The sequence below is a fragment of the Cyprinus carpio genome, chromosome A20, assembly GCF_018340385.1.
Source record: "Cyprinus carpio isolate SPL01 chromosome A20, ASM1834038v1, whole genome shotgun sequence".
NCBI classification, from domain to species: domain Eukaryota; kingdom Metazoa; phylum Chordata; class Actinopteri; order Cypriniformes; family Cyprinidae; genus Cyprinus; species Cyprinus carpio.
The window spans coordinates 27,210,627-27,234,317 of record NC_056591.1 but is presented as its reverse complement, the minus strand read 5'-3'; the positions used below and the strand labels follow the sequence as shown (position 1 = coordinate 27,234,317).

Sequence of the window (23,691 nt, the reverse complement as noted above, 5' to 3'; positions counted from 1 at the left end):
GACTCATAATTTTCTCAAAACTCTGTGTTCTCACAATTTTTACTTTTTCAGAATTTTGAGTTTATATTTCACAATTCTGACTTTTTTCTTAGAATTGTTAAAAGAAAAATAATGAATGATAAAAAGTCATTTTTGTTTAATTCTGTGGAGGAAACAGGCTTCTATATTAAAGAAAGCTTTGTTTTTATAATATCATTTATTCTGAACAACAAATCATCACATGAAATTACATGCGTGTAAATCACAGCCTCATTTCTGCAAAATTTGCTTCTTAAAAAATATGAAAAATCTGTTTGGTGTACAGAGCGAAACACTGCAGTTACCGGCACCGTAATGATCGCCGCCACCAAACCAGCCAGCTTTCACAGAAGAGCTCTTGACCCGAAGGGCACAGGAAGTGATGTCATTAAGCCTTGTGTACCGCAGGTAGAATCATACGACGCAGAGGTCCAGAAACAAATGTGTCCATGAATGGATTTGGCACAAACAAAAAACACAGCAAATTTTTATAGGAGTAAATAACAAGATGAAATACTTCAAACAAACTAAATCAACAACTCATTTTTGGCAGATATCTAAGATTAAAATGAAATGAAGTTATCAATTTGATTCACATTCCAGCTTTGCACAAACACACAACTATAGAGAGGCACACAAATACACATACACACCTCCAGAAAAACACAGCAGATCAGACGTGTGTGTGTGCAATGCTTGTAGCTAAGAAATGTCCGTTAACAGGAAATATTGTCTACAAACACTGCTTCAAAATTAACAGCGGGTAAAACTCTCCAGTAATAGGAGCACAGTACATAATCTGCCTCTTAAGTAAAGTACCTATTGGAAAATCTATAAAACTAAATCAATTTGATCTTAAATATACATAAATGCTTTATCGGACTTGAAAAATCTGAAAATTTGAAATAACCAAAATATTTCCTCAAATGTACACTGAAAAGCTGCTAACATACGGTCCGCCTGCTGAAAATAAATTAAAAAAGTGAATCGAAAATAAATTAAAGTACTGAACTTGACCCTTTTCTTTAATTTATTTCCTTTAGAAGGTCATTTATACTGCATTTGCAGCAACTGGGTCTTCGAATTCAACATGACCACACCCACATCGAACAAACCACGCCCACATACCTCTGCCAGCCAATCAACTCATCACACTCATCCTTCAATCATGCATCACTTTCTATTGCATTCCTTTCCATTCCGTTTCCACCTCAGTCTCGTTCTCGACAGATTTGACATGTATTTGAGTGCATCGGTTTTTCAAAAGCTTTTAAACTCTAACAAAATCAGCTACAAAATCAAACGAGCATAGCTAGTCAAATTAGCAGGTGTGCAACACAGACCTCTTAAAACTGCATCTCTATCTCAAAACAAAGAAGCATAAAAACATTGAAAACAACAAAACATTTTCCTTCTCAAGCAATCCACAGGAACTCGAATCCCTGAACTCTCTCTCTGATTGGCTGAGTCTGGGTTCAGAGGTCATTGTCTTTGTGGTGATAATGCGTTTGCATGGAGACGCCACACCTGAAATAATGCAAAAAAAACCTATTCATTTGAATATTCAAATTGAACAAAGCAACACCCCTACAGATATAATGCTGTGTAATACTCACATGGCACTGCTTGCTTCATATTTGGCTTAACCTGAAAAAACAAAAATACAAAATTGTCATTTTAAAGTCAAAGACTCATTTTAACCCAGTAAAGCCTGACATATGAAATAATATTCTTAAAGATCTAATTTTCTGAAATAGAACAGTATATTAAACCTTTAGACTAAATAAATAAATAAATAAAAACCATGTGTTTTTTGTTTTGTCATATTTGACACATCAGGCTTTTATGGCTCATATAATATGATATAGTGAGAATATGGAGCGCAAACTCAAGGAAGTGTGAAACACACTTCAGTTTTATTCAGAGGCCCAAACTGAGCAAATAAGGTGCTGATATTTAAATGCCAAAAAGTAACACGAAACTCTGACAGTTTGTAATGTAAATCAATGATCTTTACAACAGTATAACAGACTACTTACATGAAATGCATATATTTATCAGTTGTTGTTACTCTATATCTCCATATAATATGTCTTAGTGAGATGAAATTTAAATGTTTAGTTTTATGATCAAAGTTTCAAAACATATGATGAAACTAAATCATATTTGAGATTCACATTTTAACATAATCCTTCTAAAAAGATATGCATGGATAATCAAGTAAACCTAAGTTGCTTCAGTCAAGTGTTCAATACTAACATTACTAATAATGTAAAAGACTTAAATGCTTTTTTACTTGCTAAAAAGTATAAGCTATGAGTCAGGCAACAGAAGGCATGTTGCATATCATGTACAACAGGTTTTTCAGCAGTTTTGATCATCTAAAGGCCTTAGAAGTTTGCCTATCAAATAAGATACAGTAGGCTTTATAGGGTTAATAAAGAAAATATCTTGCACGAGACGTCTGCTAACATACTGTAAAAGCTGTAATATTTAGACCCACAGAGAGATGTTGTCTGGAGGTCTCTGGGGATCCATTAATACTCTTATCTGGAATTAGTAAAGCTGCTTCAGCTCAGTACAGTAATTGAGTAGATAATCTACCACCTTGTTTCCTCAACCTTTGTATAACCTACACAGTGTTTTTAATTAAACAGACCTACTTCACTTTTTATACAGTGTAGAACAATTGTGCACATAAAACAGTTGGCTTTTGTGTCCCTCCTTAGCATGTGCATAAATAATGACAAAAATAAACTGCTGACATCAGCTTCATTAACAAAACATTAACACATCAAAAAGACAGTAACTTTTTTCTTTACGTTTTTATGTTCCTAACAGTGATTGCCACCAATTTTGAGGTCGGTAAGATTTTTATGTTTTTAAAGAAATTATTTCTTTCATTCATCAAGGACGTATTCAACTGATCAAAAATGACAGTAAAGACATTTATAATCTTACAAAATATTTCTATTTCAAATAAATGCTGTTCTTTTAAACCTTTTATTTTTTTAAAGTATCATGGTTTCCACAAAAATATGAAGCAGCTAAACTGTTTTCAACATGGATAATAATTAGAAATTTTTCCTGAGCAGCAAATCAGTATATTATTATGATTTCTGAAGGATCATGTGACACTGAAGACTGGAGTAATGATGCTGAAAATTCAGCTTTGCATCACAGGAATAAATTACATTTTAAAATATATTCAAATTAAAAACTGTTATTTTAAATGTAATAATATTTCACAATATTACTGTTTTTACTGTATTTTTGGTCAAATAAATGCCTTGGTGAGCATTAGAGACATTTTTAAAAACATTACAAATCTTTAATGGCTGTGTGTGTTTTTTTTTTTTTTTTTTTTTAATCTCTTTCAAAAAACAACAATAAAAAAAAAACTGATAATTGAAAAATCAATATTCGCAGAAATCTCTGTTAATTTAGTTTGAGATGCTCCAATACAATTTTGTACCTTTTTTTTTTGTCTAGGGACATTTATTTCAAATGAATTCTTTCAAAATAAAATGAGCCTGATGCAAGATACCGTAAGTATAAGTCATTAGGACATTTTACCAGGGCCCTTATTAAAGTGCTGCTCTCCAAAATATATTCACTCAGGAAATGATTCCAGCTACAGCAATTTTAAGCAAACGTCTGCTCAGTCTAATTTGACTGATGGCGTCTGAAACTAGCAGAGAAAGGCCATCAGAAGCAGACCAATAAAACATGAGCGGCGGAGCTGGATGGAGAGATGAATGAACACAGTAAAGAAAGAGAACGAACGAGCGCTATAATGAAGGTGTTTCCCAGTACGGGTTCGGCTCATAAAGGTTCAGTGCGTAGGACCCCTCTGACCCTACAGGAAGTGGTTAAAAAAACATCCAGCACCCCTCCACACACTCGTAAACAGCCTCCTTGTTAATACTAACGAGTAATTAAGCATTAATGAGCCCCCTCAGACAGCACAGACACACGCCAGACACACACACACCCGCCCCGTAAAACATTATGAGCTTTTGTTGTGTGCTGAGAGGATTAATCTCATGAAATCATTGAAGTTCATGTAACGAGAGCGACTGAAAGAGGTCTGCATTCAAGAGCACAGATGCATTCTGGGAAACATAGTTCTGATGCGATGGGTTATACCTCTGTCTTTGCCATTCTGCAGCAGTCTCTCATCCTCCTCTCCTCCATCTTCTACTAAAGACAACAGAAGAGAATATATATATATATATATATATATATATATATATATATATATATATAGATAGATATATATATTATATATATATAGATAGATAGATAGATAGATATTATATTTGTACATAAAAATAAGTGAATTAATAATCATTATATACTCCAATACAATTTTGACAATTTAAGTGTTGTTATTGTTTACTTTAAAATTATTAAAACTAAAAAACTATTGTTTTAATATTTATTGTTTCATATTTTAGTTAATAATTTAATACAAATAGTTTTAATTCATTTAAATAAAGCTGAAAAAATAATAACAGTAATTACATTAAATGAAAATCAGAAATGTTGCCTCGGCAACTAACTGAAATAAAATAAGTTTAATTTAGAAGTACTAAAATTACTAAAACTAAAATTGAAAACTAAAAAAATTGCTAAAATATAAATATTAAACAAAAAATAATAAAAAATACAAAAGCACCTAACAAATGTACTTAAATGTAAACTAAAGTGGAAATGAAAACTGAAAATATACAAATTAAAGCAAATTAAAATATTATTAAATATTAATTAATAAATGAATCATATCAGTGGTATTTAAGTATAACTGAGATACTATCATGGTTTTTATTATGGGATTTTTTATTTATTTTTTTTAAAGCTTGCTTTCATTTTAATTTTAGTTAAAGTTTTTTCATTTTGTCTTGTAATTTTAATAAGTTTTTTTTAAATATGTCTATATTTTATATAAATTTTTATTTAAGTTTTAATTATTTTAATAAATCAAGTTAAACTAAATAATGAGGAATGTCCGTTTGGCATTTAGCAGAAATAAAATAATTTTTAAATATATTTTATGTCAGTTTCTTTCAGTCAAAAATTTTTTTTTAGGTAACCTGAAATTCTCACACCATTTCTCTGTCACAGCTGTGAGAACACAAACTACCCACAATGCATCATGATCGTACCGGAGTTGAGCTCTTTGACCAGCGACGACACGGTGTTTGTGATGGAGTCTGCTGCCACCAGGAGATCATTTCGCAGGTTTCTGCGAGGTCCTGTAGGATCCAAACACATAGAATGTCCAAATTATGACAATGTTTTGTAGGTTTATTGAGTTGATAAAGGATAAAAACTTGATAAAATCATTCAACTGTTACACCATCTAACATGTATGAAGTGACATATTTCGAAATATTTAGTCTGTCAACAACAAAATAACAACAAAATAACATATATGATGTTTAATATACAGACCAACTATTTCAGACTAATGAGATGTCAAAATGGGCGGGGCTACCCAATTCCCCAACAATCTGAATCATGTGAACAACAAAAATTCTTGTTGCTCATCAGAAAAAAAAAAAAAAAAAACGCAATAGTCTCTGTATTTAGTTGTAAATGAAGATGTTACCCTGAGCAAATGCTTCCTGAACATCTCCACCCACTCCAGCTAAAGAGTCCTGGGGCCCGTGGGTGGGGGTGTGGCCTGCATATGTGGGGGTGGAGCCTGCGGAAGGAGAGCGAATGGGCATCGGCACAGAACGAGGGGAGGTGTGGCTGGGGGAGGAGCCAGCGGCTTGAGCCTGAAGAGAGAGAACAAAAACTTAGTATCTTACAAGATGCACCTGCTATACGTTTCTCCCAGCGCTTAAAACTACTGACTGATTTCACAATGTGTTTACATGCATGAATTCTCTCTGCGAAACTAAAGCCAAACTCATGAAATAAGGGAGACTGAGAGAAAAATACAGCTAATGGCAAAGATCATTTAAATTATTGAATTATTTAAAATAATTTCTGAAAACAAAACAAGACACCTGTTAATGGAAAACTTAAGTCTTAAAATATGTGCTGTTACTAACACGTGAGAAGATGTATTATTATTTTGTAAGAACTTACAGCAGACACACAAAAGACAAAACAATTTAAACTTAAAAAAAAAAAGAAATAAATAAATACTAATAAATGAAAAACAATGGAAAATAACTTTTATATAAACAAATGAGAGACACTGAACTATCACTCACACATAAACAATAAACAAAAAAAAAAAACACACATTCAAATACCCATATACACATACTAATACACTAATAAAAATATTAAAAAACAACAAACACCATTTTTAAAAGATGGAAATCATATTAGTTATGATTAGTTACGAGCATCAGTGTTATTTTAGTATTATTTATATACTATGCTCATGTATATTGATATATATTGATACATGATTAATATTTTAAATTAGCCTTTATTTTAATATTTTCAGTTTTTCATTCTAATTTTAGAAATTTTATGTTGAATTTTTTTTGTCATTTTTACGTGCTGTTTTTTAATATTTATATTTAATTTTATACTTATTTCAGTTTTAGTTTAAGTAATTTTAGTAATTTAGCTTTCATATTTATTTCAGTTAGTTGCCAAGGCAATATTTCTAATTTAATTTTTTTAAGTAAATATTTAATTTAAACTTTATATTTTATTTTAGCTTTATTTCACTTGCCTTACCATTTTGAATGTTTTAATTTTAGTTAACAATAATAATAATAATAATTCTGCCGAACACAAGCTGAGTTTTATTTTACTTCATTGGTTTGACTGGATGTTGTTATTTTTGTCATGCTTTGCCATGAAATGCACTTAAAATATATGTAAAATAAAATATAAAATATATGTAAAAAATATAAAATATATGTAAAATATACTGTACACATAGTAGATCCTACATTTTTAGGCCAGCCCAGAATTTCCTATGGATTTTGACAATAGGAAATTTTAATTTATGAATAAAACAATATCTGTGATAATTATATTATATGAAGAGACTTGCACGTTTAGTTCTATAAGATAAATTACACTCAGTCAAGTCAAGTTTGAATTTTGAAGCTGCTATGTTTTATAAAAGCCTTAGTTACTATACATTATGGCATTGTGATTCTTTAGAAACTTATTAGCAACTTTTAAGAGCAATATGAGATTAATGCTGTAGAACCTTAAAACCATTCTATTTATCTGCATATTTATTTGTGTAAGAGACCTTTAAATGAACATGGCGAAATGAGTCTTTTATGAAATCACACAGTAATTTCTCTGACATGCGCAGTGAAACACACACTCACAGCTTGTCTCTGCTCCTCATCCTGCAGGAACAGGACAGAGATGGAGGAAAAGAACAGAGGGAGTGAAAAACAGATGACTGAGAGCAAGTATTAACACTATAAACTCTAATCCATAAAGAGATGAAATTAAAAGTGGAAAACTAGATCAAGTATGTTAGAAAAGACAGCAGCAAAGAGAGTGACGCCCTCCAGTGGCAGAAATATTACAATGCACTACAAGGGGTCATGAACTGGCTTTTTTCTATTATTATTATTTTAATAATACTGTTGTCTGAGGTCCACTTATGACGTTTGCGTGGTTTTTACATTAAAAAAAACATCAAAATCAATAAGTAATGCTATTTTCTTCCCTGGTTTTGAGTCCGGCTCCAGAAAGCTGGGTTTTTATGAGCGTGCTGCATTAAAGACTTGGAAGTAAACGCCCACTGCTATGATTGAATAACAGTTTTGCATAGTAAACTAACTTTCTGTCTGTTTGACAAGCTATATACTTCATAGTTGGAGCCCCCTGTGACTTTAGACAAATACACATAATCAGGACATATCAAGCGATCTCTAACAAAGCAATAGAGGCACATAGCGCCATTCCTGTCGCATCCAATATAGACGGCACAGCACTGCTTTCTCAATCTCAGTCTCTCTGCAAATCCTGCGTTAACCTGTGTCTTGTTTACAAAGGAGTCCGCGGTGAAATGGAGCCAAATGCTCAATGTTTTACTCACGTGAGCTGAAACTTCATTAGAAATAAAGTTCAACCATGCATTCCTAATATTTGAATCTGAAGGAAGGTTATGCAGCGAATAAATTCTTCCACAACCAGGCACTGCACAATATTTTGCGATCTTTAACAATCTTTTAATGCTTTGTTGCATTATCCAGTTTAGCGCCACTTGTTATTTCCCTACTATGTCATGCGCCAATCAGTGGGCGGGGCTAAAGAATAAGGAGGTGTGTTTAAGCTATCTATTACGTCATAGGAAGGCACATTCCAGGATCTGGCGTTCGCTGGGTCTGGTGTCAATAAAAGCTTTTATTTTAGTAAAAAGGACGTATTCAGTTCAGTTCTTTCGGTACGATGACCTCTTTTATATCAAAAGCTCAAGTAAGTGTTGATTTCTCAATTCATGACCCCTTTAAAGAGCGTTTGCTTTTGTCCTGTTGTGGTGTCCGGTCTTGCTCTGTGTGTCTGGTGTACCTTCAGTAGTTTCATGAGTCCTTCCAGCTGCACCATGAGCTCTCTCCTGCTCTCCTGAAGAGACGACATCCTCTGCTCCAGCTCATCCTTCCTCTGCCTAAAACACACAAACACAGACCTCTCTCAGACACAACGATTTCTGACAGGATGGTGATTATTAGAGCCAAACCCTAAAGTAAAACCATCTTACAGATTTAAAACACAACTTGCTTTGGAAGAATTTTTTTACATTGTGAGAAGCGCTGCAAATTGTCTCTTAAAGTTGCTTTTTGACATATCTGGCATTCATTTGACAATATGTTTTCAAAAATGTAAACCTCAAAACTTGCAGAAAAAAAACACTTTTACACAATTTCGACAAGTTAAACTGATCTAATGGGAGAAGTCAAAGAGAATAATGGCAATAAAAAAAAAAAAAAAACATTAAAACTGTCTAGAAAAATTATAGTGAAACAAACAAACAAATGTGTTTTTATTCATTTAATCATTAGTTCAAATGAATGAATGATTTGCCATGACAGAAAACACATTTTCTTCCAGTGAACAAATAATTTTATGATTATATGACATTAACCCAACAGTTCTTTGACTGTAAATAATCTTGTAAGTCAATAATCTTTTATAATAATAAATAAAAACAATGGTAACATTTTACAAGTTATCTTTTGCTAACATTAGTTAAAGAATTAACATGAACTAACAATTACAAATATATTTTTTACAACATTTATTAACCTTTGTTAATAAAAATACAGTTGTTCATTGTTCATGTTGATTCACAGTGCATTAACTAATGTTAACACACTTAACTTCATTTTTACATGAAAAAACATTAGCACATGCTAAAATGTGTTCAATTCAGTTGCTAAGGAAACATTTCTCATTTTCATTAAGTTTAACTTGATGTAGGCTGCTAAAACGACTAAAACTAAAATTAAAATGAGCAAAAACTATGTAGATATATATAAAAAAAGACATAAGTACTATAACTAAAAGAAAAGTACTTTAACTAAAATGAAAACATTTTAATAAGAATAAAACTACAATCCTATTTCAATTATACTGAAATAACACTAATAGCCAAAATAATATTTAAAAGAAATTATAACGAATATCTTGCAATGTCTAAAATAAAAAGGCATGCAGAGACTGAGTCTGCAAACATCTGCGTCATATCTGTGCTCAGTGTGTGTGTGTGTGTGGTCCGGATAAACCCTATGTTGTAAGGACCAAAAGTCCCTACAAGGATAGAAAAACCTGAATTTTTTGGCCTTGTGAAGACATTTCTTTGGTCCCTTTGAGGAAAACAGCTTATACATCATACAAAATGATGTTTTTTTTTAAAAAATGTAAAAATGCAGAGTTTTCTGTGAGGGTTGCATTTAGGGTTAGGGGATACAAATTACAGTTTGTACAGTATAAAAACCCTTGTCTCTGGAACGTCCCCATAAAACAAAAAACCCAACATGTGTGTGTGTGTGTGTGTTACCTGAGCTGTCTGAGTTCTGCCAGCAGGGTCGGGTTTTGTTGGACTCTCTCTGGAGTCGGCTGACATGCCTGTTCATGCTCTGCTCGCAAACGCTGGATCTCCTGCAAAATCTCCCTGAAAACACACACAGAATTATCCTTTACACACTCACTGAGACTAAAATCCAAAAGCAAAAACTGGATGTAAATTTTCATATGCAGCTGTGAGCATGAGTACCTGTTCTTGTTCTCCAGCTGCATGATCAGTTCTCTCTGCTGTTTGTTCATGTTGTAGCTGAAGTCTGAAGGTCTCTGTGATTCACAAGAGCAGCAGGAACAAAGAAACATGACTGTTTTACTGTGTGCATTTGCTTAGCTATAGTTTGGAGACAAAACTGTCCCAAAAAGGAAGCTAAATCTGACTTAACGCTTCATAAACGTTTCTTTAGGGGTGAACTTAAAGGTAAAAATTATTCATTAAGTCATTAGAGATTTTCTTAATGCAAGACGGCATCTTGTATGTCTGTAGTGAGCATAATCTGAAAAGAGATAGCAAACGTGTGTAACTCACTCCTGTGTGTCCAGGATCCGTGGCCAGACGAGAGGCGTAACGAGCGATGAGTTTGTGCTCTTCATCCGTTCGGCTAGCACTGTCTAACGCACTACAAACACACACACACACACACACAGAAAATGTTATTACATTTACAAAACCCTAAATAACCTCAGCTGACACACACACACACTTACCGTGGGCTGCTCTGGAGTTTGTTCACATATGCCGCGATCAGAGCGTGTTCCTCATTCATACGCTGAGCTGTGGCTAAGGTCGGCGGTCTAAACACACACACAGACAAAATTAAATTTAATTGCAAATTACAGTTTTTGTATGAGTGGGCTGTACTGTAACACTGCTTAGTCTCTAATTTCTATTAGGAATGCACCAAAATTAAGGCTGTAATTTAATAACATAATTTGTTACATTTTTACAATTTCATCAAATAAAAATGTATTAAAATAATAATAATAACAGCTGGTATTTATTAGTCAAACCAAAATTTATTCAGACACCTTCAACATTTCTCACATTGTCACAGTTTAGACAATGGTAGTAAAATATGACAAGAACTGTCAGAACAAATCCATCTTGATAATGTCAGATAACACTTACATTTTTTTTCAATTGCTAACATGTTTTTGTCCAATCTGTCGTCACATTTTTAAAACACTATACACAATTAGCACAACATCAGTCTGTTGTGACCACACCTTTAACACAATTCATGTTGTTTTCACACAATATTCAGTAAATTAACATGTTTCTAAAATGCTTACATTTTCTTTTCACATAAACTTACCCCATACCAAAATCATAGATCTTTCTTATCTTTTTACAAATGCTTAAACACAGCATGACAGAAATGAAGACCTAATGTTCCAAAGTTTAAATATAGTGTAAAGCCTCTACTTCTGCAACAACAGCAACTCAAAAGTATTTTAAAAAATATCTCTATATAAAATATTGTAACAACTGATAAGCATTTTTAAGTAACAGATGACTAAAATATTTAGAAATAGCTGATTCCAGTCTCAGTTGGAGGAATAGTCAGGTGTTGATGCTCTTTCCATTACATCAACAGAGTAAAAAAAACCTCTTTGAATTGGTTTGTGGATGCAGAACAACACAAAGAATCAGAGAGAGAAAAAAATAATGCCTGGGAGAGGGAGAGGAATAGTTGGATCAGAGGAAGCTGCCACAGAATATAAAGGGTAGGAGGTAAGGGAGGGGGTAAGAATGTGTGCTGGACTGTGCAGTTTTATGTTTGTTTGTTTGTTTTTCCCTCTTACACATGTGGAACCTATGAAAGCTTATTTCTGCCACAGAATATAAAGGGTAAAGGGTAATTGTGACTTTGTTTCATCTCACAGTTCTGACTTTTATTTCTTGCAATTGTGATTTTATCTCACAATTCTGATAAAGTCTAAATTGCAAGATGTAAACTTGCAATTCCAAGAATAGAAGTCCAAATTGTGAGATAAAAAGTTCACAAACATTACTGTTTAATTTCAATCAAGAACCTGTGACGGAAACAAACTTGCATAGTAACCAAAGGCCATGTATGTTGTAATTTTTGTTGATCACTGGCATCAGCTACCGTGGGGCACCATCCACATCCAACCCCCACCCACTGGTGAGCAATTTCAATCAAGGTTCCAATTGAATTTCTGCATAGATGATGCTATTTTTTCTATTGTACATTCTATAAAGTAATGACTCATTCAGTTTTAGATAGTATTTTTCCAAGAATGAACACATTCAACACTTAAACATGTAAAATGGGTTTCAGTTGAAGTTAACTAAATTACAAAAAACAATGGATTTTTATATTGTCTATATGCAGGTAGAACTGAAACATGTATATCAAACATGTACAAGAAAGTAATGCAGTTTTTGTAAAGCCATCAACTGTTAGTATTTTGACAGTCACTGTGCTATGATTGACTATATGTTCCTATTGGATAGAAATGTAGTGCTAATGTTTTGTCCAAATAACTCAATTTTGAATTGGGTTTGCTGTGTTTTGATAGAGTTAGTATATGTAGAAAAAGGTATTCAGCATTTTGAAAGGTAGAGTTTGTATTTATTTAACAAAATGTGGTTTTGGCTAACTATTTGGCTAATTGTTTGATGTAGGTGTGCTGCTGTGTTAAGAGTTTAGAAAAAGTACTTTAAGTATTGGTAAACGCTTGTTAGCAATTGAAAAAAACTGTAAGCAAAACATGGTCAGGTCAAAGTGTCTGAATAATTTTCGGTCCCAAATTTTAATTAGTTTTATTGGTAGTCCGAATTATGGATATAATATGCCACAGTTTACTTTATTTTGCTATCCTCACTTACATAAATGAACTATAGTGTCCTGCACCCACTAGAAAAAATAATATCAAAAATGATATCTGGTGTCTGAAACATTTTTGGTTTGACTGTATATGTATATATAGATAGATAGATAGATAGATAGAGAGAGAGAGAGAGAGAGAGAGAGAGAGAGAGAGAGAGAGAGAGAGAGAGAGAGAGAGACTTTATTAAACTACACACAAAAATATCACTAAAATATGATTTTTAGGTTAAATCTTCCAAAACAAAACTTGTTTTTTAACCATTTTATTGAAGCCATTTTTTTCCATTCAAGATGTGATATTAGAGCCAAACCACCATGAGGGGTCTTCTATTGCAAATTCATTTTAGAGAAAAATGTATTGGAAATGATGCTTTCCTGTACATAAAATTGCTTAAGATAAAAAAGGTCAACCCTTTTTAATTAAATTGCCTTCCCAGCAAAGTTCGAGTAACAACACCTACCAGTTTTTGTTTTTTATATTTAAGAGTAAAATATTAGTGTTGTTGAGAAGCGAAATTAAACATTTCTCTTTCCTCATGAATTATTAATTAATGTATCAGAGACTTAAAAAAAAATTGCATTATAAATTACAACAATTTTTTACAGAAAAATCCTCATCATTCAGCCCTAAGGAGTAATAGTAGTCATAGTTTGTTTGGTAAGAACATTTTAATGAACATGTTAAGTTTCATGTCCTGTAAAAAATATTCATGGCTGGTAATTTTTCACCAGCTATTATCAGGTGAGGTAAAAAGTTAGTTTTGGACCATGGAAGTGCTGATATTAAACTTATAATTAAATATTGATTATATTCATGCTCCCAATAACCAATAGATGGCTGATTTTATAAATCTAAAATAGATTTACAAAAAAAAACAGAAAAAAAAGAAAAGAAAATTAAGAGACACTAATTATTAAAATAAATAGTTTGTATTTTTACAACATGATTACAGGCATCACAACATGATGTACAGTATGATATTGTTAAAATTATTTTGAAATTTGTATGTAGAAGAATTTATAAAAGTTTTAGCTGAATGTTTTAGCTCTAAATTTGAGTATCGTAACAGAGATTTAAAAAAAAAAAACTTCTCAAACATAAAACAATATAAACTGACTCGTTTAAAAGGTCAAAGGTGAAGAGCAGGTGCTCACCTCTTAGTGGGGCTGGGGCCTGCAGACGGGGGCAGAACTGGTTCATTCATGTTTCCTATTGGACGGGGAGGACTAGAGAAAAAAAAAAAAAAGAGACACAATAATATCGTTATATATATGTAACAAAACAAAACCACCCTGCATCATATTTGCAATCCAATATTTGTTTCTCACCAATTTTGAGGTGCTGATTTCAAAAACAGTATTTTGCTTGAGCATGTCACACTTTCTCACAAAATATGATCCATTTAATAGCTTTTTTGCTTTTGACAACCATTCGTAAGGTGAAGAAGTTTTGTATTATCCCTTAATCACCAGAAAAAAACACTATAAAGATCAAAAGACAGCATTCCTATAAGCCAGTTTACAAATATATGTTCAATTCAAATCAATTGCATTTTTTTCACTCCTTTGCAAATTGCAGATTCAATTATAAATTATTATAAATTAATGCTTCTTTTTGTCATTAAAATGGAAACTTTTGACATTTGACTGCTTGTTAATTTGTCTGATTTGTGTTGCTGATACATACACACATATACACTAAATATTAACTAATTCAATGATGCTGAGGTCAAATATATCATTTAAAAAAATTACATTACATACATTTTTTTTTTACAAAATGAGAATGAAGATTTTTCATTCTTAGAAAGAAAAGGGAAAAAACAACAAAAAAACGATGTGATGGAAAGATATAATTGATCTCAGCACCAGCAAATTAGATATCATTTAGTAATATTAACATTAGTAATATTTTTGCAAATCAGCAGATTTTTTTTCAAGATGCACAGCTGTGTAATATGTAATACCGACATAATTTAATATTAAGTAGTATTTCATAATATATGTCAATAACTATATGAGACAACATTTTGATTGTTTTTATCATTATTCTAGCATAGTTTCACATTTATTGAGAGATGGGGAATATCTGCAATTGTAATAAAAAATGTCATATTTGTAGTGAACTACAAAACAACTAAAAGGTGATTAAAATTGAGAAAAGCGTCAAATAATTATTAACTAGTCATAACACAGTTACTTTCCATTATACGTTCATGTACACTTTAACCTAAAATCTTGATTGATGTAAATAAAAGTTCATAGACACCTTCAAAACAATTTATACATACTTTCTCTCTCTCTCTCATACACACACACACATGCATTCAGAATAAATTAAACATTATACTGTTCAACTGACCCAAACACACACACACACACACACACACACACACACACACACACACACACACACACACAGGTCAGTCATGCAAAACTAAGAGACTGAAGCAACACAGACAGAGAGAGACAGAGCGGGATTCCTGGGAAAACAGACAGATCGAGACAAACAGACACCAAAATGAAGACAAAATCTTAACTGACCTCACGTCTGCAAGCAGATAATAAAAGCAAACTCCTTTTCTGTCTGTCTGTCTCTGTCAAGTGTTTCTGTCTGACTCTCATCAGTGTGTCCACAGAGACAATGTGATCATGTGATGCTGGGAACCAATAGAAACAATCCCAACAGACAGAGGACTGAGTGTGTGTGTGTGTGTGTGTGAGACTGTCTTACACTATATTGGACAGGTTGAGGGGTTTCTCTGGGTATTCTGGGTAGACGGGGTGGGACGGCTCTCTGCTCGGCACACAGCCCAAGGATTTACTGATGGCACGACCCAGCTTCTTAGCTGGAGATTTCTGGAACAAACACACAAATATAAGGAACCAAAATTGAAAGTCCAAAGACATGAAAAGTTTCCGCTTGTATTTTGTTGCATTGTTTTTGGATTAAGCAACAGATTCATTTGCATAAAGAAATAAGTTTAGTATAGACATTTCAATGGTTTTCCAGCCTGCACAATATAAAGCACCATGAAAACATTAAAACAACCATAAAAGTTTGGGGTTAGTCAGATTTATTTAAAGAAATTAATTATTTTATTCAGCAAGGATACATTAAATTGATCAAAAGTGACAGTAAATACATTTATAATGTTACAAAAAAAATTCACAAAAATATTAAGCAGCACAAATATTCTCAACATTGATAATAATAATAATAAATGTCTCCTGAGCAGCAAATCAGCATATCAGAATGATTTCTGAAGGATCATGTGACACTGAAGACTGGAGTAATGATGCTGAAAATACAGCTTTGCATCACAGGAATAAATTACACTTTACAATAAACTGAAACAGAAAACAGTTATTTTAAATCATAATAATATTTCATAATATTACTGTTACTGTATTTTTAATCAAACAAATGCAGCCTTAGTGAGCATTAAAGACTTTTTAAAAATCCTACCAACCCCAAACTTTTGAACGGTAGTGCAGAAATGTAAATTTGAACTTTTAAAAGAAAACTTTTATAATTTTATTAACTTCCATGATTTCATTCTTTTTTTATTAATTCCAATAAAAAATTCCATGATATTTCCTGGTTTTCCATGTTCCTAGATGGTGGAAAGTGACATAACTAAATTATGACTGTTTTTAGTGCAAAAATCTTTATTAGTATCGTACTACAAAAAATATATATAAATATACACAAAGTATGACATGACAGCTGTAGCTGATCCTCACCCAGGACGAATGCTCCTTCATCTCGTGCTGGTTGTTGTGGTTTCCGCTTGCATGACCTCGCCAAAAACAGTTCTGACACAGCTGATAGTTAAAGCACTGCTGACAGCGATAACGGAATCCCGTCATGCCCTCCGACCGACAGAAAGAACACGCCACCCGATGATGGACTGAGAAAGAGAGAGATTCAGTGTGCTGGAATGAATGTTCACGGAGTTCTAGCTTTGTCATGCCAGCATAAATAAGTCTGAGTAATATGAATAATTAAGCGCGTATATTATTCAGTGTGTGTGTGTTACCGTTCTCAACGTTTGCCAGCCGATGCAGCAGAGGAAGCCAGATGAGACACTGAGGAGGAGAATCTGACATCAGAGTATCCAGAAACATGTTCAGCATCACCTTCTTCTGTTAAACACACACACACACACAGAGAGAGACTCAAAAAGACATTGATGACAAACTATGGCACATTTACACATTCTGCATGTTCTGACAAATACGTGAGTGGTACTTTTCTTGTGCAAAACCTGCTGTCGCTAGTCAAGGGTTTTGTTATATGATAAAAGGTATTCTGAGTGTTAAGGACACTGCTATGCTGTAGCTAGGGTGTTTCTACGTGGTTGCTAAGGTATTTTGAGCATTTTGGACACTGCTATGCAGTTGCTTTGTAGTTGCTAAGATATGCTGAGTGTTTAAAGCACTGCTATGTTGTTGCTATGGTATTTGAGCATTTTGGACACTGCTATGCTGTTGTTATGTGGTTGCTAAGGTATTCTGAGCATTTTGGACACTGCTACGCCATTGCTAGGGTGCTGCTATGTGGTTGCTAAGGTATTCTCAGTGTTTTGGACACTGCTATGCTGTTGCTAGGGTGTTGCTGTGTGGTTGCTAAGGTATTCTCAGTGTTTTGGGCACTGCTATGCTGTTGCTAAGGTGTTGCTGTGTGGTTGCTAAGGTATTCTCAGTGTTTTGGGCACTGCTATGCTGTTGCTATGGTATTCTCAGTGTTTTGGACACTGCTATGCTGTTGCTATGTGGTTGCTAAGGTATTCTGAGCATTTTGGACACTGCTATGCTGTTGCTAGGGTGTTGCTATGTGGTTGCTAAGGTATTCTCAGTGTTTTGGACACTGCTATGCTGTTGCTAGGGTGTTGCTGTGTGGTTGCTAAGGTATTCTCAGTGTTTTGGGCACTGCTATGCTGTTGCTATGGTATTCTGAGTGTTTTGAACACTGCTATGCTGTTGCTAGGGTGTTGCTATGTGGTTGCTATGGTATTCTGAGAGTTTAGGGGCCTGCTGTGCTGTTGCTATGTGGTTGCTAGGGTGTTTAGGTCACTGCTATGCTGTTGCTTGGGTGCTGCTATGGAATTCTGAGTGTTTTGGACACTACTATGCTGTTGCTACGTGGCAGCTAAGGTATTCTGAGCGTTTAAGACAATGTATTTTTATCTAATTTTTAAACTTTTGTAAAATTTGTTTTTCAGTTAAATTATAATTGAAACCCAAGTAAACTGACTGTTACAAAGACAATATAAAAAAGAAGTTCAATTCAAGTTCAATAAATGCATGATCTGGCTTTCCAAAAATCAATGAGCAATCGTGTTAAATAACTGTGATCTTTATGCTGACCAAAATAATTGTGATTATGATTTTTCCAGAATTGAGAACCCTTCACCAAGTTAAAACTGTAAATCTGATCACTTCATCAGGCTGCATGATTTAAAGTATTACTACTCCATTGCTAATTCTGCAGCACAAATGATCAGTCATGCAGTCTAACAGTCAATGTTCTGGGTTTGTCCAGATAACTAACCCTATATGAGCAATAATAGTAAGGATTAGCAAACACAAAAGCATGGAAACATGTGTGGAATTGTTACTTGTTGAGGAAAGCAGGATCTGGCAAAGTGATCCATGTAGCCGAACGAGGGCCCCTCAAACACGGCAGTGGGCAGCTTCAGCCCTTCCTGCAGGAAGTGGTCAAACTTGGACATCACCATCGCACCATGAGTATCTGATATCTGAGAGAAAATATCTAACACACACACAACCACACTTGTTATACAGGCCAAGAAGCATGTTAATGAGTATTAATATGCATATAATCATCAACAACCCTGAGCTAAATAATGACACTATTGTCTTCTGTAGAGCAGAATTTGAATGTCTCATATTTGAAGATTTGCATCATTGATTCTGTCATTTCTGTGAAGCTGCTTTGAAACAATTTGTATTGTATAAAGCACTAAATAATTGACTTGATTTGATTTGTCCACTAGTGGGCGACACCTGCTGAAATCGATGAATGAACTTACAGCGAAGTTTATCAACCAGTTTCCCTCCACACAGTACTGAGAGCATCACTTTCACTGAAAACACCATCAGCCTTCCCTGAGCATCACTGCAAAACACACAGTTTCACCGTCAAATGAACTGATGCTGATTTGCTGATCAAGAAACATTTATTATTATTATCAATGTTAAAAACCGTTGTGCTGCTTTATATTTCTGCAGAAACCATGACACATTTGTTCTGAATTCTTTAATGAATAGACAGTTATTTGAAATAGAAGTCTTTTGTAACATTCTAAATGTCTTTAATGTCACTTTGTGATGAATTTGACCAAACTTTTGCAAACACACTTTCACCTGTTGTGTGCCGCCAGCATGAAGTTGAGCAGCAGGCTGGTGCTGTGCTGGACGTTGATCTGGTGTGTGGTGGGCAGCCGTTTGTTTAGCTGCTGGTAGATGCAGGTGATGATGGTCTCCAGCTGAGCCATGCTGATCTCGGTACAGACGTCCAGCGTGTTCAGACCGTTGTCACGGAACGCCTCGATCATGTTCCACACATCCACCAGATGCACTGAGAGAGAAAATACATGAAATATAGAGAATTACATGATAATAAAACTTACCATGTCAGTCCAGATTACTCTAAACATGTGGAACGAAGAACTTACTTTTAAACTTGAAATTGGAGCCCAGTGTCATTTTAAATGTACGTTACCATTCAAAAATGTTGGGGTCAAGATTTTTAATGTTTATGAAAGAAGTCTCTTCTGCTCACCAAGGCCGCATTTATGTAATCACAATACAGTAAAAACTGTTTTAAGTTTTCTATTTGAATATATATTAAAGTGTAATTTATTCCTGTGATGCAAAGCTGAATTTTCATCATCATTACTCCAGTCTTCAGTGTCACATGATCCTTCAGAAATCATTCTAATACGCTGATTTGGTGCTCGAGAAATATTTCTGATTATTATTAATGTCAAAAACAGTTTTGCTGCTTAACCTAAATTTTTTCAGGGTCCTTTGAGGAATAGAAAGTTCAAAAGAACAGCATTTATTTGAAATAGAAATCTTTTGTAACATTATAAATGTTTTACTGTCACTTTTGATCAATTTAATGCATCCTTGTTTAAGAAAACTAAGAAAATCAGTTTCTTTACAAAAAAAAAAAGAAAATCTTACTGACGCCCAACTTTGCTGCCCAAATGGTGAGTTTATTTTTGAACTCACAAACAACACTAATAAATGCATCTTTTGCAACATTAGTCAGTTGTGTTTTAAAGTGACTGATACTCACGGTTGCATTTCTTCTGAATGAATCTGAGCTTGCAGGCAGTGCGGTATGTGGACAGACGGATGGTGTCATAATTCTGCGTCTCTGAAGAATCAAAGTCACATTTATATTCAGATGCACTAGCTTATGAACACATGCAATAGGGGTCAAAGGTCATGTGGTTGGTGGGCGGCACTCACTCATATCCGTGAAGATCTGCTTCCTGTCGGCCATGACATTCCCCGTCCACCTGTCCTCTATCATCCTAGAGACACACAGAGAGAAATTAACCATAGACGGGTGATTATTCAATTAGAAGCACTTTTGATATCTTGAAACAAATGACTGCTTTCAAACATTTCAAGAACGTAAAACTGTCACATCAAGGCCTTGATCAATGTTCAAGTGGATTTTTTATTATTTCTTCTTGTATTGCAATAAAAAAAATAAAAATAAAAAAATAAACAAGCATGATGGCAATGTAACTTTTTTGTGTTCCTAAAATAAATAAAGACATGAATTTTTGCATAATGATGGTAAAGAAATGTGATGGTAATGGATTTTTTCTTGTATTGTAAAAAAAAATAATAATAATGTAACGAACAATGTATAATGTATTTTTTTAAACCATGCATGATGGTAATGAAGTTTTCTTCTTGTTCTGTAACTAAATTAACTGACTGAATGAATGAATGAATGAATGAACAAACAAACAAACAAATTAATGAAAAAGACAAATTTTTGCATGATATGTAACAGTGTGAGTTTTTTTAAACCATGCATGATGGTAATGAAATATGATGGTAATGGGATTTTTGTTACATAATGATCTCAAATAGTAATGGCACCCAATAAAGCTGGATTTAGATCATAATGAAAAATATTAATTACACATTCTGATCTTAACCAAATTTGAACTAAATATAAACAAATAAAATATAATTTTTTGGAAAAAGAAAATGCACTGGATTTTTATCTAAAATGTTAATTGTCATAGTAAAAATTGCATAAATGCAAATAAACATGAAATTAATTGTAAATATTTATATATTTTTCTGATTTTAACATTTATTTACATGAATTTAACACTTTTATATTTAATTGTTAAAATATTATAGGGGAAAGCTTAAAAATCTGAATGGGTAAGAAAAGTCAAAACAGAGAAATTTTGGCAAATGCAAGATTTCAACCCTCTTAACAATTTGAAAACACAGTGAGTTAAATATTCACCGAGCAAGTAGCAACCACCCAGAACACTACAGCAACCAGATGTGCCAAAAACCTGTTAAAAATGACTTTTTGTGACACTCATTGACAGCTGCCACGCAACTGAATTTCAGTTGCATCTTTAAGAAGAGAACCAAATCTCTCTCTGCTTACTGCAAAGCAGTGAAGCATGTGTACACACATTCCTGCGGGGATTTGAGGGTCTCTGGAGACTTACCCATAATCCCCTGGGACACAGTGGCACAAACACTGACAACTCAACTAAAACTGACTCAGTAAGAAGTCATTCTGTTCTTCATTCACTGTCTTCTTCAACTTTTCTATCTTCATTACCTTAAAATCCTTTTATTTGAACTTCTAAGTTTCTGTGTGAACTCACACTTGAGTGGGAATAATTTCTCAAACAGTCGATCCAGACACACAGCACCTCACTGCTAAAACATTCCAGAGTCCTGAACTCACATTAACACTCATCACACAGACACGCTAAAGATCATCAACACACACAAACACACCCACTTCAGCAGAGGACCCAAACTTTCCACGACTCTGTCTTCTAACGATTCTAATGGATTCACAAGATTCAAAATTAATGTTTCTAAAGCAGCGGTTCTTAATACTGTTCCTCGCGTCCTGCTCTGCATCTCTCTCTCATTCAGCTCAGCTCAAACAATGAACTGTTCCATTTATACACTTATCTTCACATAGCTATGAGAAGCGCTATACATGTACGAGCGTGAGGTTACCGTACTGTATAAAAGGTTTAATCAGGATATTACCGTATATTAAAAGCTAACAGAAGCAGAAGCATTTACAAATAAGAGCGTATCTAAAAGTATAAGACAACAACAAACAAAAAACATACCATTAAGAGCCGTGCTTGCACAGGTTCTGCGCAATCCTCTTCACTAATATCCTCTGCGTCTCAATCGGGCTCAAATTGATAAGCAATATAGACAACGCCATTGTTTACAATACAACTGGAGCACATGCCGCTGAGGTGAGGGGCAGGACGTTTAGACGCGCACTAGAGGCGGTTTAGCCAATTACAACACACTGGGCTAGCTAACCAATCAGAGCCCATCGTGTATTTCTGAGGGAGGGGCTTCATAAAAGCAGGAAATGATCAGCACGTTTATAGGAGAAGGGACAGAGCGGTGCGGAATAAAGATAAATTATGTGAAAAATGTTTACTTCACCCCATAAAACACAATCAAAAAAACAGTCAACCACCCCTTTAAGAGTAGGGCTGTGCAAAAAACGAATAAGACGATTTTCAAGAGGATCTCACCTCAGTAAAGACGCTCCTGTAAATCTGTGTAGTATATCAGGTGAAGCATCACGTGCGTTCAGATCAGGAAGTTGCCGAGATTTTCACAATGTGTGTGTCCTGCAGTTTGCTTCTCAAACACAGTCCAAAACTAGCAGATAAATCACACGTTTCGAGGAGGTTCCCCTATAAAAATTGCATCCCGGTGTTAAAGTGTACGTTTTTCGGCAGGGTTTCCTTGGTAATATTCACATTTTAGGGGCTAAATATCACGTTATTGGTATTGGGGTCGCTTCACAACCCGCGCAACATGGAAAAACAACCACAGACTTTGGCAACACTGGTTGGCAATTTACTACATACAGAGCCGTAATTCACTGACAGTCTACACACAATTGATTTGCAAATCGCAGGCGATTCTTTCTCGATTTTGAAAGCGATTTTGTATAGCTTGTCGGTAGACCATACGGCCTGCTGTGTAGTTTCATGCGCTCCACCTGAACCAGTGTTTGACACAGTCTGCGGTGTGTTTCATTTGTCCGCGGGTTGAAGCGCCCCAATACCAATGAAAACTGATATTTATCGCCTAAAATGAGAATTTTTACCAAGACAATTGGATGCCAGAGAAAAAAAAACTTTATATGAAGAAACCCCGGGATGCAATTTTTATACCGGGGAAACACACTGGAACACGCGATTGGGCTAGTTTTTTACTAGTTTTGAGAAGCAACTGGGCAGGATTTGTTGTTAAACTCACCCGTGGTCTTTGCACAAACACAAACACCCTCAAAGTGGGGATATATACTAGGATTACAGGAGCGTCTTTACTGATGAGATGCGCAGTGAAAATCGTACTCGATTTTTGTGCACAGCCCTATAAAACCAACCACCCCTTTAAGAGGAAACACCTGTCATTAGTTACACAATTATGTGTCATTAGTATACCTGATCTCTGTGGTGGAGGTCAGTCTGTGTGAAAGCAT

At 34.2% G+C, this 23,691-nt stretch overlaps 1 protein-coding gene across 4 annotated transcripts; it reads right to left on the bottom strand.

The window, feature by feature from the left end:
• Window positions 1-177: 177 nt before the first annotated feature.
• LOC109112795 (dystrobrevin beta-like) lies at window positions 178-23,691 on the bottom strand. Of its 4 annotated transcripts, none has more exons than XM_042778284.1 (21): window positions 23,654-23,691; window positions 20,412-20,476; window positions 20,236-20,316; window positions 19,296-19,509; window positions 18,962-19,047; window positions 18,527-18,681; window positions 16,946-17,051; window positions 16,650-16,816; window positions 15,637-15,761; window positions 14,058-14,129; window positions 10,753-10,839; window positions 10,574-10,664; window positions 10,241-10,314; window positions 10,025-10,138; window positions 8,536-8,632; window positions 7,341-7,361; window positions 5,633-5,804; window positions 5,187-5,276; window positions 4,168-4,221; window positions 1,635-1,665; window positions 178-1,545 (listed from the first exon to the last, which is right to left on the bottom strand). In XM_042778284.1, exons 1-20 carry the CDS (start codon window positions 23,689-23,691, stop codon window positions 1,661-1,663), a joined length of 1,914 nt encoding a protein of 637 aa, XP_042634218.1. In that variant the 3' UTR covers window positions 178-1,545; window positions 1,635-1,660. The 4 variants fall into 4 exon arrangements, with proteins under 4 accessions (XP_042634218.1, XP_042634219.1, XP_042634220.1 ...); XM_042778285.1 differs by having other exon boundaries at window positions 4,168-4,218; XM_042778286.1 differs by lacking the exon at window positions 7,341-7,361.

Excerpts from the sequence above, each read along its gene's own strand:
- LOC109112795 (XM_042778284.1), bottom strand. The coding sequence starts at position 23,691 with ATGCTTTCACACAGACTGACCTCCACCACAGAGATCAG. Across the intron at positions 16,817-16,945 it reads GCTGGCAAACGTTGAGAACG|TCCATCATCGGGTGGCGTGT; the intron begins GTAACACACACA and ends TCTCTTTCTCAG. Across the intron at positions 5,805-7,340 it reads ATGAGGAGCAGAGACAAGCT|GCTCAAGCCGCTGGCTCCTC; the intron begins GTGAGTGTGTGT and ends CTCTCTCTTCAG.